The sequence below is a fragment of the Schistocerca americana genome, chromosome 1 (genome assembly GCF_021461395.2).
Source record: "Schistocerca americana isolate TAMUIC-IGC-003095 chromosome 1, iqSchAmer2.1, whole genome shotgun sequence".
Taxonomy (NCBI): Eukaryota; Metazoa; Arthropoda; class Insecta; order Orthoptera; family Acrididae; genus Schistocerca; species Schistocerca americana.
Genome location: NC_060119.1, coordinates 695,590,316 through 695,611,688, shown reverse-complemented (window position 1 = coordinate 695,611,688; position 21,373 = coordinate 695,590,316). Strand labels below are relative to the sequence as shown.

The following is a 21,373-nucleotide window of genomic DNA, read 5'->3' as shown; positions in this document are numbered from 1 at the left end:
AGATGTTGATAGCTATTGCGGATCTTTGCTAGTGTGGCATAGGGCTTGTCAATTGCGTGTCTGTCTAGTGTTATGATGGTGTTTTGACATCTCAATGTCAAAATTATCCAGGTGTATACTAGGCAACTATAAATATATAAACTAAGTACAGTCATAATATTCATTTCCTTGAAGTAGTATCTACATGATTCTGAGAGTCCCACAATGCATCTGATGACCTTAAATACAGTCTTAGATCCAGGTGAGTTTCCCCATAGCAAAATTCCTTGTCAGAAGGAAATTGAAGAAAGCAAAGCATGCATAGTGCAGCAGAGTTTCACTTACACGGCCTCTCAATTATATAGCAGATAAATCACATGTACGAGTCTGGAGCTGTATGTGTATCCCAGCTTAAACTTTGATCAATATGGAATCGAAGAAGTTTCATTGATTTATTTTCCTTGTTGGGGTCATTCAGATTAAATACAGTGTTCTGTTTTTCTATTACTTGTGTAGTGCATTAGCCTGAAACCAGGAGGTACAAACATCTACTGCTATTGCTACATTCAGCATTCAGCTGTAACTCATCCTTGTTAGTATTCGGAGTTATTAATCTGGTATCTGCATATAGTACAGTGCCACAGGGCAATAAGGAAGCCAGATCATTTATAAGTGTCATGAACAGAAAGAGCCCAAGAACGGAGCCCTGCAGCACTCCTTTAACACACAGAGGAGCTGATTTTTTACTATTCACACATGCACTAACTGTTTTCTATTACTTAGGTATGACTGTTGTAGGAGTAGGGGCTTCTCCACAATTCCATAGTACCATAGCTTTATTATTAGGATAATATGGGACATTGTATCAAAGGCTTTCTTTAATACTGTCAGCTGCTTTCATGGTGGAGAGGGTAGATCTAAAGCCATACTGTGCAGGACAGATTAGGTTATTATGTTCAAATTATTGGTTCATCTGCTGGTGCATCCAGTGCTTTGTTGTTTTGGAAGTAATTGGGACTAGTTAAATTGGTTGGTAATTGCCATGTGATGATGTGATACCTTTCTTATGGACTGACTTGATTATGGATATTTTTAAACATTCTGCGTACACTCCATCTGTTGATATTTTCTTTATTAATTAAGGGCATTATTCTCTCTTCTTTTATCTGTTTAATAAGAAAATTAGAGGTTTATTGTGTAATGGTGGCAGCAGTGCTTCAGCCTTGCTTACATCTTCCTTGATGTCGGTTTCAAAAAAGTGCTCTAAGCACTATGGGACTTAACATCTGAGGTCATCAGTCCCCTAGACTTAGAACTACTTAAACCTAACTAACTTACACACACATCCATGCCCAAGGCAGTATTCAAACCTGCGACCATAGCAGCCATGCGGTGCCAGATTGAAGCGCCTAGAACCGCTTGGCCACAGCAGCTGGTGATGTTGGTTTCTGGTATAGGATTGGCAAAGTAATTGTTTAGTGTGTCAGGAGGAATTGGAATGCTGCAGTCTTTCTCTTGACAATTTATTTCAGTTTTGATAACTTCCCATGCTGCTTTACATTTATGTGAAGGCCATCATTGGCCTTGCATTTTGCTGAAACAGTATGTGTACAAAATTCTTTAATATTCAGCTGAATAGAGTGACAGAATAGAGTTGACACAGAAGTAAAGTTGCAGAGTTTTTTCACTGTTAAGTGCCCCTCATTGCATGACTTGGAGAGCTGGATGCTTTGGTTCTGTGCGTAGCATCACTGAGTGGTGTCTAGTCAAGTTATGTAGGACAATGCAGGTAAAATTAATAAAGTTATTACTCATCAATAACAAACAGCAAAAACATTGTGCACAGGAAACAATTGTGTTAAAAATTTTTGAAGTACCTGCATTCACATTTCAATAAATTTACTTCTTAATGACATTAGTTACACACCACAATGATTAGTCTCATATTGATTACAATGTACACAGCACAGTACAAAGTACAGTAAAAAGTACAAAGGTCTTAAACAAGTAGGCATACATGTTTGCTATATAACAGGTAAAACTGTACCCTGTAAACTGGCCTCTATTCTTGCAACATATAAATATTTATTCATCTTCATGAGGTGAGCCACAATTCATATTACAGACTTCTAGGGTTTGTAGAGAAGAGTTTGTAGATAAAGTTTTGATAAGAAATCCATGTATGGAATTCTAACATTTGTGTATAAAATAAGTTCAAAGTTGGAATCACTTTCAGATCTCCCACTTCGTGGTAAGCACACAAACTGAGAAGAGGGTGCCATTGTCAGTCCCTGTCATAGCTATGACGTCACATACCGTTTTTGTTCAACCAAAACAATGGCTAAGAGAAACTAGTACATTTGCAACTAGGAGGGTTGACTGTGTTGCTCCATGGACATGCTGCACTCGAGACTTTGCAAAGGATGTCCTTCATCACTTACAAAGGAACCCAATGATGAGTAATTGAAACATAGCCCATGCCGTAGGCTCATGGAGAGCTCCCAGGTCAGAATTCATTGTAACCAGTTCATGTGTACCGTGAAGTGGGAGCTTTGAAAGTGATCTGTTATTCAAACTTAATTTATATCTAAATGGACATGGGTTTCTTATCAAAACTTTGTCTATTAAAGTCCCTTCTACAATCTGTAGATACCTGTTATAGGAATTGTGAGAGACCCTGTGTATTAACACTAAGAGGTAAACAGCAGCTACTTATTATAATTGAGGAAGGAGCAGAATTTTTTCAAGGTTGTTACTTTAAGTTTCATTTTAAAATTATCCTGAAACAATTTGACAGAGCACTGAAAGACCAAAATAGAAACAAGGCACCTGAAGTAGATGGTTTTCCCTCAGGATTATTAAAATCTGTGGGGGAACCAGTCCTTACTGAACTTTTCCACTTGGTTTTTAGGAGATGAGGAACAGGTGAAACATCTTCAGAATTCTAGGAGAAAATAATACCAATATCAAAGATGGCAGGTGTAGATAGATGCAAATATTACTAAGCTTCAATTTGACAAGTTATGTTTGTGAAGTTATTTACAGAAAAATGGAGAGAATGGTAGATGTTAACCTTGGGAAAGATCAGTTTGGGTTCAAGAGAAATGTAGGAACATGTGAGGCAATACAAAACTTAAGCATTACCTTCGAAGACAGATTGACTACAGAAAAACCCACATTTACAGCATGTTTAGATAGAGAGAGAACTTTTTGACAATGTGGTTTGGAAAGCCTTCTTTGATATTCTGAAGTTTCTGGGGACAAAATACAGGAACTTAAAAGTTACTACAACTGATAGAGAAACAAGACTCTAATTAAGAGATGAAGGACATGACAGAGAGGAAGTAGATATGGAGTGAGTGAAAAACATTCAGCTTGTACATAGTGCAAGCAGTTGAGTGAGATGACAAAGAATCAGGTTTGTTGAAAGGAAGTTAAAAGATGAATGTCATCAAAACTACAGCAAGGGTAATTGAATATACTGAAAGTAAATTGGGTGAAATTGAGGGAATTGTTTAGGAAATGAAGCCCAAAAAGTAGTAGAAAAGTTGTGCCATCATTAGTTATTTAGTGGCACAAATAGCAGAAGTAAAAATGGTATGACCTACACATTGGGAATAGTAACAGAAGTTCTCTAAAAAGAGAGAAATTTGTAAATATTAATTTATGTTTAAGTGTTAGGAACTCTTTGCCTGAAATTATTTGTTTAGAGTGCAACATTATATGGATGTGAAACAGGGAAGATAAAAACACAGACAAGAGTGAAATACAAGTGTTTGAAAAGTGGTTTTACAGATGAATGCTGAGAATCAGATGGGCAGATAAAATAACTAATGAGAAGGACCTGAAAAAAGAAATTTCGAGCACAACAGAACTGAAAGAAAGGAGTGGTTGACAGGATGCATCCAGGCACATCAAAGAATCATCAGTTTGCTGACAAATGGAAGCAGGAAGAGGGTTGTAGACAGAGACAAAGGCTTGAATACAAAAAGGAAGTTCAAAATGAGTTTAGGTGACAATACTTGTGTAAAGATCAAGAGGTTTGCACTGAACAGACTAGCATGGAAAGCTGCACCAAACTAGTCTTTTAAATGAAGACTATGACAACAAGCAATACTCATTCACAGCACTCTGACAGTAGTTAATAATTAATACACTTCGTAAACTCCTACCCTGTCATATCTTGCTGAATAAAACTTTTGCTCTCATCCTGCTGTGCACATTGCATAGAGAGCGAGCTCACAAACTTTAATGGTAGGTTGCTGAATTGCAAGATCGCGGGTTAACATGTTCTATTCCCTCCCGTGCATCCTGTCTCCTCTGCAGAAAGTAAGAATGTGTCATTACTCATACACTTGACTGCAACTGGTGTGTCTAGGTAGATCTAGGCACTTCATCTATTCTGGGAAAACCTGTTTTGTCCGGTGTCAGGAGGGGGGAAATACAGAAGGGTAAGGGTTTATTAATTGTCGGCAGTTCAGACTTTCAGCAAATGATGGCACTCCTTAGGGAAATGGCAGCAAGAGACAGGAAAGGACACCGGATGCACTGGGCATGTATGCCTGCAATTCTCATTCAATATGTTGAAGAGGCTATTGCAGCAGGCATTGAGGGAACAGGGTGCAACCAACTGCAGCTTATGATGCATGTTGGTACAAATGATGCCTGTCATCTGGGCTCCCGAGGTCATTCTTGGGTCATTCCAGCAACTGGAAGAGAAGGTTGAGAAGACCAACCTTGTGCATGGAGTTTCAGTGAAGCTCACAATTTGCAGCACTGTCCCCAGAATTGATTGTGGCTGTTTGATTCTGAGTGGAATGGAAGGACTGAACCAGAGGCTTTGAAGGTTCTGTGACAAGCTAGGCTGAGACTTCCCAGACTTCTACCAGAGGGTAGAGAACTGTAGGGTCCTTTGAAATAGGTCAGGCGTGCACTACACATCAGAGGCTGCTACTAGAGTAGCTGATTGTGTGTGGGGTGCACACACCCAAGAGATTTTTTAGTTTAGGCGACTATCCATCCAATTCAGATAATGATAGCTGTAGGAAACCTAGAAGAATCGGTGTAAGATTGAAAGACATGCCTCCCACAGGTGGGAATATTACAATCCGAATGGTAAACTACCAAAGCATTTGCAGCAAAGTGCCAGAGTTTGAAGTGCTCATGAAAAGCAGTGACACTCACTCAATACTAGGTACAGAAAGCTGGAAACTCGAAATTGATAGCAGAGAGATTTTTGGGGAAAATTTAAGTGTAAATCAAAAGGATAATCATATGGGAAATGGAGGTTGCGTATTTGTTGCAGTAGACAAGAAATTCAAATCCACTGAGATAGAAATTGAAGCTGCATGTGAGATTGTTTGGGCAAGACTCAGTATAAAGGGTGGGCATAAAATGAAAATTGGATCCTTCAGGGAAAACTTCAGTTCACTTGTGCACAATCATCAGTGAATTCTTTAATCATCTAACAATTAATTGGGAAAATAACAGGTGTTGGTACCTTTGCTGTTCACGTTGCATATTAATGACATTGCAGACAGTATTAATAGTGAAATCAGATGAAGCAGTTATCTATAATGAAGTATTATCTGAAAGAAGCTGCATAAATGTTCAGTCAGCTCTTATAAGATTCCAAAGTGGTACAGAGATTAGTAACTTATTTTAAATGTTCAGAAATGTAAAATCTTCCACTTTGCTTTAAACGTTCAGAGACGTAAAATTTTGCACTTCTCAAAACAAAAAACACAGTATCCTGTGACTATAATATTACTGAGTCACTGTTGGAATTGGCCAGCTCGTACAAATACCTGGGTGTAACACTTTGTAAGGATATGAAATGAAAAGATCACATAACTTCAGTCGTGGGTGAAGCAGGTGGTAGAATTCAGTTTATTGGTAGAATACTGGGAAAGAGCAATCAGTCTACAAATCACTTGTGTGACCAGAGCTAGAATATTGCTGAAGTGTGTGGGACCCGTATACGATAAGACTAATGGGGGATATTGAAGGTATACAGAGAAGGGCAGCACAGATGGTCACAAGTTTGTTTAAATCATGAGAGTGTGTCACGGAGATACTGAAGGAACTGAACTGGCAGACTCTTCAAGACAGATGCAAACTATCCCGAGAAAGTCTGTTAACAAATTTTCAAGAACTCTCTTTAAATGATCCTCTACCTACCGCTCTCTCGGGTATCGTGAGGATAAGATTAGATTAATTATTGCACTCGCAGAGGCATTCAAACAATCATTCTTCCCACGTTCCATACATGAATGGAACAGGAAAAACCCCTAATAACTGGTACAGTGGGATGTACCCTCTACCTTGCACTTCAAGGTGGTTTGCATACTAAAGGTGTAGGTGTAGATGGAGTTGACCAATTTGAATAAAGAATATGTTCATTTTATCAGTTCCACAAAAATCTATCACGACAGTTATTACATTTTTTTTATGGCACAAGTACCAGTGCCACACAGTTTCTGAGAGGAAACTAATGAAAACAGTGGGGGGAAAAGGAAAATTTAGGTGTGTACATTTCCTCAAAAAACGTGTTCAAAAAGTCTATCATCGGCTGCATGTAAAATATAAATCATACTACTCAATAAATGTGGCAGACTAGTGTGCTCTGCTAGACCTGCTTCCACACAGTGAATCTGACACATATTACTGCTAAATAACATTTGCAACAGGCAGGTGCACACCCAACCAAGCCTATTTTTGAGACCAGAATTAGTGAGCAATGCACTCCCACATTCACAATTAACAAAAGTAATTGGACACAAAATTGGAATACCTGAGGTGCACATGCATCTCACAACTTTCTAACCTCTTTGTTAATATTCAGGGTGAGACAGAGGGAAAGGTACATGTTTTGAGGGATGATAGTGTTGGTGATTCTGAACAAAAAACTTCAAATGAACATATGCCGTTTTCTTAACTGTATACAGGTGTTTGAAAATCACTGCCGCCAACCACAGTCATTCTTCACCAGCACTCACATGTGGGTAGAACCAAAGCAATGTTAGGCTATGTAATGATGTATTTACTGACCATTTCAATGTATGCTTCACTTGAGCTGAGCTGCAAAATGCATAGACTTTTTGAACATGTTTTGTGAAGAAATGTACAAACCTACATTTGTCCTTCTCCCCACTGTTTTGATTAGTTTCCTCAGAATCTGTTAAGAACAGAGCATATGTCTTTTTAAGGAATCACCAATACTATCATCCCTAAAAGCACGTATCTTTTGTCCTGATTCGCTCTGTGCATTGTGAGTCATAACACATCAACGAAGTTTCCTTATGATGGGCCTTTTATAATGGATGGATGATAATGGTTTTTGTGTGTCAATCTGTGTATGGAAATCATAGCAGCAAGGGAGGATAGATGGGTCTGCCGAGGATAACCAATAAATTATTGTTCATGTGGAAGATTTAAGAGAGAAACAGGTGCAGGGAAAACTATGTTAGACTTTTATTATGTTAGATGATTTTCTACCTAGCTACTTTACAAAGTATCTGAAAATTATTAGATTTAACTTTGATCAGTATTTGTGGATCAATGGCTGAACTACTGGTAGCGCCAGATATTTGTAATAGGATTAGCTATCAAATTATATGCACATACTTAGTTCACACTGCCAAAAAAATGCTTCACTATTCTGGAGGTAGTTCAGCTGAGGGTGGACAATCTTATCTTACTGTAAAGAAAAGCATGGCATTAGAAGATTGTGACAGAGGAGGCTGTCCAATATTATGAAGGTGGAGAAATAGCAAAAATCATTGTAGAGTTTATTGTTAACTTAATTCAGCTTGTGTTGTTCACATATATACCATTTAGCATTAAAAATGTCTTGGCTCCATCCAGTTAGTGCAGAAACAAATTATATTCTTGTTTTAGTATACATTGGAACATTACAAATCATCCTGGAGATAAAGGGTAGTCTAAGAAGCTAAGTAACCTGAAGTAATGACTTATCTATTAACAGTGTCATGTACAGTTAGGAGGAAAATGATAAATCATGGAAAAGAGATACACTACATAAATTCATGTCTACTGAAATTGCAAATGAACAGCCATGTCTTTGCTCAGAAAAAAAAAAAAACTAGTGATACACACTCACAGGTGATGAAAAATGACGGTAATGGTGGAAGACGACAATGGTGACAAGTTATACGCTTTCATTAATTATCAGAACCACAGGAGGGTCATTCAATCATTGATTTTTACAGCTCCCATTAAGGAGGAACCTTCATCAAGGATGGTGAATGAGTTAATGTATACATTAACAAAAAAAAAGGGGAGATCAATAAATCAAATTGTACACTGCATTAAATTTAACCAAGTGAATTAGAATTGCTCCAGTATGTGCTCAAAAAAGCATGCAAGAATTTGAATGCATTGTTTTCATATTGAAGGTACACTGTGAATAATACACGTAGCTATCGTGCTCACCTAACACTGTTAGCTAGTAACAGACATCCATGATAGTGGCAGTTTTCATGAAATGGTGAAGTTTGTACATACATTCCACAAAATGCAAATCTGCAGGGGAGGAGGGAGGGAGGAAGGAAAGAAAGAAAGAAAGAAAGAAAGAAAGAAAGAAAGAAAGAAATAAACAGCAAGTTAGGTGAGATTTGATCAATATTTCTGTTACAATAAAATATTGTATATGGACACAATCTGCTGTCCCAGCTTTGCATAGGTTGCATTAACTATCTATGGCTGGACGGCATGTGTCAATAAACATATAACATAGTGTTAATAAATTATGTACAGAAACCTTCCTCATGAATCAGTACCTTGTCTCCCACCTTCCAAACTTCGCAGAAGCGCTCCTCTGAACCTTGCAGAACTAGCACTTCTGGAAGAAAGGATATTGCTGAGACGTGGCTTAGCCACAGCCTCGGGGATGTTTCCAGAGCACTTGCCCATGAAAGGCATAGGTCCCAAGTTAAAGTCTCGTCTGGCACACAGTTTTAATCTGCCAGGAAGTTTCGAGGATGTGTTGGTTTCAGTCAGATTAAATTTTTCTGTTGTTCGTTAAAGTGAAACCTTATTAAAATCCCTATGGTAGTTCCTGAGATTGGCCTTCACATAGACAGGGAAATGTAGTCTTTAAGTCATGTAAAACAGTATCACAATAACACTGTTCAAATGAAATATAGTGAATGTAACCTAGAAGTATTAAATAGTGCAAATAGTTTCATGTGTGTGATATTGACCCATACAGGTCCACCCTGAAAATCCAGACTGGACATGCTTCGACCAGTCTGCCACTCTTGACATAAAATCCTTTTTTGGCTTTGAAAATTCAATGGAGAAGTTAGCTATGAAGCAGTATTCACAGAACATAGCTAAGGTGAGTTGAATATGCTTTTATCCTGGCATAATGTGCTAGAGAACCAGTGGGTACAAACAAAGCATCCAGTTAACAATAAAATACTTTAAAGTGGTTGGGAAATTTATTACTATTGTCAGTTTCAAGAAAATTCAGAAATGAAATACTACTGTGTTAGATTATAAAATGACAATCATCTGTATATAATTCAAATCTGCAGGGAAAGGAAATAATTGAGCACTTTATAAATGAGCTCAAAAAGGAAGGCGTTGTTTATATACCACCATGGCAAGAACCTGAAGATGGTTCCGCTGCAGCTGAGGAAGAGAGGTGAGTGCGCTGATGCGTTAAAAGTAGATCAGGTCATGTCATGCTACAGTGAGTTTGCATTTGTTGCAGCAGTCTGCAGACATGATTCTACTGAGGTGGCTGAGGTGTGATATTGAGATAGTTTTAGGCAGCTGTGGTGGTACTCTGTGTTAATCAACTTTTGCAACCATATATGTTTTTTCAGGGCACAAACAGCAAATGATTCATCTGGGGACTTTGCATTGGGAGCATCGGCTTCAAACATCAGTGCAGCCTTACCATCCCCTCCCATGCTGTCTCCAAGTGCTGGTAAGTTTTTATTCTGAAAAAAATTGTAGTTTTAACGTGCTTAATATGATTATATTCCAAAAAGAGGTGAAAGAATAAAGTTATGATATAATTAAAATTTGTGAAGAAAATTAGAGATCTAATTGAACTTGCCTCCTTTCTGTAAATTGGAATGCTAAAATACTTCTAACTGTTATGTCTACACTATGAAACATTCAAATATTAATGTAGTGTAGTGTTGGCTTTTTACCACATTTTTTGACACTGAGCACCAGTTTTTTTGTTGAGTGCAATTAATTTCTTCAAACTATTAGTCATGGTGTACAATATTAAGTTTTCTTTATTAATATATGCACAATTCATAGGGAAGTGGTTTGAATATTTCAGAATCACAGTTTGAACTAGATACAGATTACATTCAAAGATACCTTGGGGAACTGAGTCTCATTCAAGAATCTTCCCTTGTGCAGTTGCGGAAATGGGTAGCTGATCTCCAAAAAGGGAAGGTATGTTATATATTCATTGTTTTGTCTCTCATGTTTCCACTTAATAAGTATCTTGTGCATTTCATGTAGTTTTGACTGTAAATGGAAGCCTGTACTCTTTAGTTAGTGCCTTGCCAGCTGTATTTTCAGCCTTATTTAAAAATAACACCTTCTGTGTAAAGAGCTTATTGAGGATATATGCATTGTAGATTTGTTTTACTTGTCCTGTTGTTCACAAATCAGCTTTTGCATAAGACATTATACAAGTCAGTTAGTATACAAATGAAAGTGATTTCTATGCATACTTATTTAGGATTACAATAATATAGTTCATATATTAAGTGTTTATATAGCACACCTCATAAATTTAAATATTCTTCAGTTGAATGAAAGCAATGATGCTGTAATTGACTTGAAAGGTTTTCCAGAGGATTTGACCTCAATAATTGCTTTTGTGTTTTCTGGAAGTCTGTTCTAAAGTTCAATTCCCATGTGAAAAATAATGTTTTGGCACAGGCATGTGTTGCCAGAATGAACTTTTTCACTTTGCAGTGGAGTGTGTGCCGATATGAAACTTACTGGCAGATTAAAACTGTGTGCTGGACCAAGACTCAAACTCAGGACCTTTGCCTTTTAGAGGCAAGTGCTCCACTATCTGAGCTACCCAAGCACGCCTCACATCCCATCCTCACAGATCTAATTCCGCCAGTACCTTGTCTCCCACCTTCCAAACTTCGCAGAAGTGCTCCTCTGAACCTTGCAGAACTAGCACTTCTGGAAGAAAGGATATTGCTGAGATGTGGCTTAGCCACAGCCTCGGGGACGTTTCCAGAGCACTTGCCCATGAAAGGCATAGGTCCCAAGTTAAAGTCTCGTCTGGCACACAGTTTTAATCTGCCAGGAAGTTTCGAGGATGTGTTGGTTTCAGTCAGATTAAATTTTTCTGTTGTTCGTTAAAGTGATCATAATATCACAGGTTTTTTGTAATCAGCAGCCTATAACTGTTACGTTTATTTATTTATTTATTAATATAAGGGTTTCCATAATGTTGACATGTGGTAAAGGAGGAATACTAAAGATCTTAAACAGAGATTTACGTGAACCTCTAAGTTTTCATCTGAATTTAACTCTAATGGCCCTTTTGTGCAGTTTGAAAGTGCTGATAGCTGCTTTAGTTTTCCCAGAAAGTTACCTGATATTTAAGGCAAGAATATAAGTAGGCATGATATGCATTCTTTACTGTTTTTCTTTAAAGTAGGATTTTAGTGAGCAAAGGAGGTAGCATGTTTTGGTCAATTTTTCATTAAGATATTTATTATGTTTATTCCATTTTACATTGCTTTGCAGCCATAGTCACAAGTATTTGCTTCCTGTACTGTTACCAGCTATTTCATCATTGGTAGAAACGAATGGGATAAATATATACTTGTTCAGAGAATTGTAGAATTTTAGTGTGATAGTTTTTTCTTATGTATTACAGACTGATTATTCTGTGCCCAGTTGCTAGGTTGTTTGGTGATAGTGTTTACTAATTGCTGTAATTCTTCCTTACTTTCCCCTTGTAGTAGTGTGTGGTGTCATCTGCAAATGTGGTTCTTTTATATGCACCCACATTAAACCTTAGATCATTTATGTACAGAAAGAACAAAAGAGATCTCATTGCTGATCTTTGGGGTACACCACATGTAATTGGTTTAAGATTACTCAGGAAGGAACTGATCCAATTGTTGGACAGAACTTGAATGCTAAATTTTTCAAGCTTTGACAGCAGAATCTTATGATTCACCCTGTCAAGTGGTTTCGATAGGTCAATAAATAAGCCTGTTGAATCCTGTTCCTTGTCTGTCAGGTTTAGTATGCAAATGATAAACTTGGAAATGTAGTTGTTGTAGAACTCTTGCTTCTGAATCCATGTAGTTCATTACATAGTATATTGTTTTGATTCACAAGTTCCATAAATTTGTCACACCTACCTTTTTCAATGTTTTTGAAATGCAAGAGGAGATGAGTCTATAATTACTAATGTTACATCTCTTACCTTTATGTATTGGAATAACCTCAGATGTTTTAATAAATCAGAGAAAATGCTTGTCTGAAGTGAGCAATTCAGTATGTATTTCAGTTAAGCTTGGTGTACTCTTCGTTAAGGTTATTTCAGGGACCCCATCAATGCCTCGGGAGTTGGAATTTTTGAGTCCTTTTATTGCTTTTGCTACTCCATCTTGTGAGACAGAGCTGATGTACACCGAACACTCTACATGCACTTACTTTATTTTCATTGGCTGGCATGTTCTTACTTAAGTCTGATTTTGTCATATTATCAGCAACAACTGAAAATGTTATTAAATGTGTTGGCTACTTGTAAGAGGTTATGAACGACCGAAAATAATGGAGAACATTTATTATGAAATACTATCTTTGCAGGTCCCAAGTGATTCAACTTTACTAAGATTTTTGAGAGCCAGGGATTTCAATGTGGAGAAGGCTAGAGAAATGCTGTCACAGTCACTCATTTGGAGAAAAAAACATCAAGTGGATCGTATACTTTCTGAATATCAGATCCCTCAGGTGGTGCAAGATTATTTTCCTGGAGGGTGGCACCATATGGATAAAGGTAAAATGCGGGGGAAGGGCGTGTGTGCATTTTTTTTTTTTTTTTTTTTTTTTTTTTTTTTTTTTTTTTTTCATGATTTCCTTCAAAGTTTTTGTATTGTACTTTCAGATGGTCGGCCATTGTATCTTCTACGTCTTGGTCAAATGGATGTTAAAGGACTTTTCAAATCAGTAGGAGAAGAGGGACTCTTGAAATTGGTAATTATTATTTTGTTTTTGAAAGTCCAATGTAAATTTGTCTTCCTAGTAGTTACAAGTGAGCAGTATTTTATTGAATGAAAAATAAGAAAAAGAGATAGAAAGTTTCTGTTTTTGTGGCAGTACAAAAACATATTTTTCTTCCTTTCAGTATTGTAACATTGCTCGTAAAATGTGTGTCTGTCTTCAGGTTTCATTCATTATTCATTATAGTATAGTACCTGAACAACTAAAACATTAATGATGCATGCTGCAACTGAGGCAGTAAAATGGGGAAACACCTGATTCTACACTTTCTAATTAAAAAAAAAAAAAAAAAAAAAAAAAAAAATCAGGGGAGACATAAAGACAGTGAAATTAGAGTTAATTAGTTTATAGTTAAACAATGGAAAATCCAGGATGGAATATGTTGTTAGTTTATAGTTAGTTACTTTCATGTCCCATGGATCATTTGCGCGATAAATCATGATGTGGAATGAGTGTTCTCTCTCTCTCTCTGTCTGTCTGTCTGTCTGTCTGTCTGTCTCTCTCTGTGTGTGTGTGTGTGTGTGTGTGTGTGTGTGTGTGTGTGTGTGTGTGTGTGTGTGGGGGGGGGGGGGGGGGGGTCTGTATGCTTGGACTGATTACAATACTGGTAGTGTCATTTGCAAAAAGAACTAATTCTTCTTGTATATTATGTGTTAGACTGTTTACATACATGAGGAACAGTGGTGGACCAAAGATTGACCTTTGGGAACCCCATATGTGATTTCTCCCCAGTCAGAATAATCTCCCTTGATTACTTTAGTTTAATTACTGAGCACAACTATCTGCAGTCTTTTGGTTGGATTATCCATTGGTTGGCTATACCATCAATTTCACAAAACCTCAGTTTATCTAGGAGGATGTAGTGATTCACAGAGTCAAATGTCTTATACAGGTCACAGAAAATACAAACCAGTAAGATAAATCATAAAGTTGTCTATGGGATGGTACCTACACAAAACTGTGGACTTTTCCCGTATGTCATCCCATTACCTCTTACTCCATCCTGGTCAACTTATCCCCTATCCCATCAAAGGGATGTGCAAGCAGTCATGTGATGTACAAAGTAAGCTGCAACCACTGATTTCTATGTGGGCATGACAATCAACAAGCTGTTTGTCCACATGAATGACCACCGACAAACTGTAACCAAGAGACAGCTGTCTCTCTCTAATTTTCTCCATGTCCGCTCCCCTTCCTTACCTCCAGACTGCACCTAGCAGCCCTATCACATCCCAACCATGTTCCTGCAGGCTCCCACAAGCAGCACTACAGCTTTCCCCAACCCTTAACCTGCTATCTCCTGTCCTCCCCACTCCAGCCTCCTCCTTACCCCTACTGCCCATGCCAGATTGTTTCTCCCATGAGGTATTGCTGCACTCTGCAGTCTGGCCTCATCGGCCAGAAACAGTGGTTTTGAAATGAAACCAGAGGGGCTGCATGTAGTTCTAAATAGAAAATTTACTAAACATTAGGCCCATTTTTGCTTGTTCTTTAGGACCACTTAGTTTTATGCATTATGAGTTCTTAGAAGTTTCGAGATGTGGGATGTGTCTTGTATTCAGATATATCACATTACATTCAAACATATCATGTTAACTGCTTGGAAACTGTATGTCCTCATCATTCCAAAGTGAAACCACCTCCTTAAAACACTTTATTATTAACTTTTTGCCAATTTCATCTTGTATTAGTTATAACAATAAAGGTTAAGTTTATGAAAAATTTGTAAATTATATATTTTGTTAATATTGCGGGACTTCAAGGGTTAAGGGAGTAAGGTGGAGGAAAGTAAAATACCCGGAAGTAACAAGTCATTGTAATTGATTTGAAGTATTATGGTAATGAATCATCTTTTAGATACACAGATATATTTCACATTCAAGTATTCCAACTACGTAAATAATATAATTATGAAAGATGTGGAAGAAAAGGAATGTGACATAATAAGACTTGCATTAATATTTTGTGTTGTAGAATGAGGTAAGAATTTTTTTTCTGGTGGTGGTGGTGGTGGTGGTGGTGGTGGTGCTCGAGGAGGAGGAGGAGGAGGAGGAGGAGACTGCGATAAGAAGAAATGTTCACCAAGAACAGTATAATACTGACTAGTGCTCCTATTACTCTCTGCATCGAAAGAGAGTAGCCTCAGAATTTAAAAGGAATATCCCAAATCTATGCTACTATTTTAAGAATGTGAGGTACAGGTGGCTCATTCCATGTAACCAGCTAACAAGCTGCTTCAGAGTGCAATAATATAAAATGAGCTTGTAAAGAGAATATCCTACATTGGCAGATAGCAGTGCACAATAGCAGTGCACAATAGCAGTGAGGGACATGAATTAGTAGCAGGTGATAGTTTATGGCCACCCTCTTGTCCCTAGCACCTTCTCCCAGCTCTCCTACCTTCACCTTCACTTTGTTACTCCTCTCTGCCAATGCACCCTCCCAGCACCTCTCTATTCCTCCTCTACCCCCCTCCTCCCCCCACAGGCTCCTGATGATGCACTAAGCAGGCCTGTCCTGCCATCTTCAAATCCCTGCATGCTCTGTCAGACAGCACTCATCTCCCCCCCCCCTCCCCCCCCCCCCCCCCCCCCCCCCCCCACCCAAGCCAACCCTTACCCTGCTATACCTTCCTGTTCCTACCCACTCAGAAATTGTTCCTTTCATTCAAACAGTAGCAGTCAGGCCAGCACAGCCAGCAATAGCAATCATCTGTGCCTGCATGTGTGAATGTGTATATTTTCTTTCTTTTTTGAAGAAGGCTTTTTTCATTGTGCCTTCTTTACATTGAGGCAGCAATCTGTCCATTCCATTGTTGTTGATGTTCCAAACCTGGACTTCCTATTCACTGATTTAGTCAAAGTTTCAATCAGAAAAAAAAGGGAGAAGGAAATCGCATTACACAAAGGAACTTAGTTCCTCCAGAAATCCATAAATTAAAGGAAAGTGTGAAGCACCTTTACGTCCGGTTCAGGAATATAAAACTACATTATTTCCTATCAAAGTACAGAAGCAGCAGAAAAACATGCAGGGAATCACTGAAGACTCTAAAAGCGCATTGTTACACTGAACAGGTAAATGAACCCAGTTATGTTAGTAAAACAGCCTAGAGCATAGTAAACGAAGGATGGGAAAATGGAATGTTGACGAGTGAGTCAAAGACATTATGTGAGGCCTTCTAGAAACATTTTAGTATGGTATGCAGAGAATAATTTTATGGATGAGTCCAATGCTACACATAAACTCAATTAAAATGAGCTATTAATTTTTCCTGAGAAGTGTAAAAGAATGAAACTAATCTTCAAACTAAAAAATATGTAGTGGATGAGATGACACGTCATCTGCATTATTTAAAGAATGCAGAAATGGATTAATAAAACCAGTATCACTTTTAATACATGGCTGAACTACCCTGGGGACCTTTCAAGGATTTTTAAAAATCATTGAGGTATGACCAGTGTACAAAAATGGAGCAACCACTGGCAAATAATTACATACCAATTTCATTGACTTGAATACTGGACAAGTTACTTGAAGGAGTAAGTCTGAATGAAATGAAATCTTTCTTCTAGGAATACAACTTCTTAAATAATACACAGTATGCATTCTGAAAAGAGTGGTTCACAATAACTTTTTGCCATGTACTGCTAAACAGATTGTATAATGGAAACAGTCATTGTGATTTTTCTAGATTTGTTTAAGGCCTTTGACACTGTGGATCACACAATAGTTTGGATAAAAGTAGGCCTTAGACAAGCCCAGAAAAATCCTAATTACTGTTTCCATTATACAACTTGTTCAGCAGTACACAGCAAAAAGTTACTGTGGACACTATTAGAGGAGTAGCATTAAATTTCTTAACTACTCAGCTCCAAGATAGAAGACAGTATGTCAAACTGTCTTATAAGGATGACTGTAAGATCCTAATAGTAAAATCGGCTCACAATTCGTCTGCAGCTTGTGGTCTAGTGGGTAGTATTGCTGCCTCTGGATCACGAGCTCCCAGGTTTGATTCCTGGCTGGGTTGGGGATTTTCTTTGCCCAGTGATGGTGTTCGTGTTATAATAATAATAATAATAATAATAATAATAATCATTCGTTATAGTGGCTAGATTGGACTGTGTAAAAATTGGACTGTGTAAAAATTGAGACTTCATACTGGCACTGATGAACACACAGTTGAGTGCCCCACAAACCAAATATCATCATCAGCACATGATTCTATCAACTGTGGAATCCCTCAGGGTAGTGTTCTTGGCCTTTTTGTTTCTTGTGTATGTTAGTGACAAAGCACATCCGTAAAACTCAAAACTAGTTAACTGAACTGATGATAAATCATTCATTAGCTGGAGCCATACTGAGCAGCTAGCATTCTAAAATCATAAAGAGAACTTTGAACAGAAGACAGATTATCTAACCATGAATAAACTTAACATTGAATGGGAAGAAGAATGTTGTCATGGTTTTTGTTAAATTATAACCAATCTCAAGTGGACATAAATATTGAACCACTATCTAAAGCTGAAACATTCAATAAACATAACTTTGTAGACATTGTGATTGATTACACATCATACATGGAAGGAGCATGTCACCTACAGCTGTAAAAACATTAGCTGCAATATTTACTTACTAAAACATCTCATAAAATATAACAATCCCTCCTGGCTTTAAACAGGTATACTCTGGATTAATCCACTCAGATTTGCAATATGGGATTGAAATTTGGTGTGGGGTACCCACAATCTACGGGGATAGGATTTTCAGGCTTCAGAAGAGAGCAGTTAGGATAATTGATAATACAAGCTAACTCCTGTCCTGTAGGGACTACCTCATCAAGTTTAATTTAGTGTCTGTGTCTTAATACAATTGTGTTTGTAAAAGATTGGTAGTATTACTTTTGAATATTACTTTATATTGGTGGCGGTAAATGTTTTATCTAGTAGTCTCTAAATTGCTACTTGCATATATGTATTATAAGTATGAGGTATAATCGGAAAGTAATGGGAATTTTCTAATTTCGCAGGCGTTATACGTCCAATTTCCAATATCTTTTTTTATCTTGTTGGTACACATGTTCATGATGTATGTTTGCATTTTTAGCTGTTTTGAATATTTAGTTTATTGTTGGCAGTTTGAAAGGTTATACATATTTTTGAGTGCTTGGAAATTTATACTTTCAGAGAAGATGGATGAAAGAATTTGCATCAAATTTTGCTTGAAAAATGGAATACAGTGCAGCATTGCATTCAGAATGTTGACTGTGGCGTTTGGTGAATCTACTATGAGTAAGGCAAGAGTTTGAGTGGTATAAACATTTCAAAGAGGGTTGAGAAGACAACGAATGTGGCGGCTGCCCTAACTCATCAGTTGCTGACGCCAGTGTGGAAGAAGTAAAGAAACTGGTTTTGGAAACTTGCCGAATCACCATCAGAGGGGTTGCTAATAATGTCGACATATCTTTTGGCTCATACACAGCAATTTTTTCAGATTTTTGGGTATGAAACTTGTAGCAGCGGAGTTTGTTTCAAAATTGTTGGATTTTGACCAAAAATGATGTTCCTTAGACATCACTCGGGAATTTGCAGAACGAAGTCAACAACAAGCCAAAACTTTTAAAGAAGGCTATAACAGGGAACGAAATATGGGTGTATGGGTATGACATCGAACCGAAGACCCAGTTGTCCCAGTGGAAACTGCCTGAAGAGCCAAGTCCACAAAAAAAGTTCGAAAAATTCCACCACATAAGGTGGTTCTTCCTGCTATTACAATGGGATAGTGCATCATGAGTTCCTGCCTTATGGTCGTACGGTCAGTAAGGAATATGAACTGGAAGTTATGTGCTGTTTTCATCCAAAGAAAATGACCAGAAGTATGGCAAAACCACTCGTGGAAATTGCATTGTGATAATGCTCCCACTCTCACCTTAAGGCTTGTCTGTGATTTTCAGGCAAAAGACAAAACTGTTATGTTGCCTTAACCACCGTATTTGCCAGACATTCCTGAGGCTGAAGAGAACCATAAAACAATGTTGTTTTGCAATCATGGAAGAAGGAGGGGGGGAGGGGGGGGGGGACAGAATTGCTGAAGGGACTGAACACCATAACAAAAAGTTGAGTTCCGGAAGTGGTTCCAAAATGGAAAGGTTGCTGGGCCAAGTGTATTATGTCAGAGGAGGATTACAATGAAGGGGACAAAGTTGATGCTGATGAATAAATAAAGCTTGTTGAAGAAAAACAAAAATTCCTGCTACTTTTTGATCACTCCCCATGTGGTATGGTACCATTGTTCGAAAGGAACAAAAATAATGAACAGGAATGTTAAGTTTTTGTGAACAAATAAAAATGATGATGGAATTCATCATCATCAGAAAGTTTAAGTAATTTTATTAAAAGAAGCTGCTTAAATGGCAAGATTTATTTTCCTTTTTGAATATTTAAAAAGTAGTGATTTACTGATGTACATTGTCATTGTGTTCCCATTGTATACAGACACTGCATGTTTGTGAAGAGGGTCTGCAGCTTATGGAAGAAGCTACAAGAACTCAAGGAAAGCCAGTATCAACATGGTCCTTACTTGTTGATCTTGAAGGACTCAACATGAGGCATCTTTGGCGTCCAGGCGTGAAGGTAAGGATCAATAACTGGTACCCCTGCACTACTTGTGTAATGCCTACAGGTACCGTCTTGATACTTCAGCTGATAACAGTAGTGACAGTGGTTTACTACTACTGTTATTACAGTTATGTACAAAAAGTTCTGGTTGAGAATTAAGGATTATTTAGGAATAAAGGATACACACCTAAAGGCAGATGGGCTGCGTCGTCGATAGGTACACAAATGAAAGGTACAGAGATTCGCTAGCTTCTGGCATAACTTCCTTTTTCAAGCTTGTAGGAAAAAAACATGTAAAAACACACACACACACACACACACACACACACACACACACACACACACACACACACACAAACACACACACACAAACAATTGGGTGGGGGACCAATGAGTTTCCTTAGCCTTAGCACAGGAAGATTATGGAGCAAAGGATGTGCTATGAGGATAGCTCCCATCTGTGCATTTCAGAAAAGGTTGGGGTGGTGGGGGTGGGGTGGGGGGTGCGGGGGGAGTATTCACATTACACAGGTCGTGAAGCAGCCATTGAAATCTTGCCTGTTGTGCCAGGTGGGTGGTCGACCTTGTTATTGGCAACAGTTTGGCAGTTACCATTTATTCGTGGAATGTTGGTGGGTGCATTTTGGAGGATGTGGTAGGTTGAAAGTCAACTAGGCAAAGTCTGGGTGCTATGAGGGGTTGCCAAGGACGAACACTGTGGGTAGGATGGGGGTTGGACAGTGGTGCCCCAAGGTGGGAGTAGGATGTCAGCAGGCTGGATAGCTTTAGGAAGTGATGTCTGGAATGTCCTAGGAGTGGGAGTGTGAGAATTTCAATTAGGGTGATGAGGTATAGGTAGTGGGGATTGCATAGTAACAGTATTTTGTGGAAGAAGTGGAAATTGTTGTCGTAGGACCAGATTTGTGAGGGAAAGGGTCCAGTGAATCTGGAAAGATGGCCATTGTGGAACGAGGAGTGGAATCCAGAAATAGATGTTTTTATGGTTAGGCATTTGAGGGAAATTCCATGGCTTAGGCAGCATTAAAGGAACAGGATATGGGACAAGGTTTTGGCTAGTGATTGGGAAACTTTTCTGAACTGGTCCAGGCGGCCGTGGTGGTCTCGCGGTTCTAGGCGCGCAGTCCGGAACTGTGCGACTGCTGCGGTCGCAGGTTCGAATCCTGCCTCGGGCATGGATGTGTGTGCTGTCCTTAGGTTAGTTAGGTTTAAGTACTTCTAAGTTCTAGGGGACTGATGACCACAGCAGTTGAGTCCCATAGTGCTCAGAGCCATTTGAACCATTTTTTTTAACTGGTCCAAATAAATGGAGCAGGATTTCATTAGGGGGGAGGGGGGGAGGAGTCAGTGCTGGGCAAAAAAATTTGCATTGGAAGTTGCAAATAAATAAAGGTGTCAGATGGTTGTAGGGATAGTTGAATAACTTTGACAGGTGTAAGGAATTGAAGGAATTGTGTTAGGAGCAAAGGGTAGTATTGTGACTGGAGTATATCTGATCATGC

At 38.3% G+C, this 21,373-nt stretch overlaps 1 protein-coding gene across 2 annotated transcripts in view; it reads left to right on the top strand.

Moving 5' to 3' along the window:
• LOC124609458 (SEC14-like protein 1) overlaps positions 1-21,373 on the top strand; it is a 234,172-nt gene that overhangs the window by 191,657 nt on the left and 21,142 nt on the right. For both annotated transcript variants that reach the window (XM_047140075.1, XM_047140074.1), the window contains exons 4-10: positions 9,212-9,340; positions 9,540-9,649; positions 9,834-9,937; positions 10,304-10,422; positions 12,826-13,015; positions 13,124-13,212; positions 19,731-19,868. In XM_047140075.1, the coding sequence (XP_046996031.1) occupies positions 9,212-9,340; positions 9,540-9,649; positions 9,834-9,937; positions 10,304-10,422; positions 12,826-13,015; positions 13,124-13,212; positions 19,731-19,868 (879 nt within the window). The remainder of the gene's footprint in view (positions 1-9,211; positions 9,341-9,539; positions 9,650-9,833; positions 9,938-10,303; positions 10,423-12,825; positions 13,016-13,123; positions 13,213-19,730; positions 19,869-21,373) is intronic.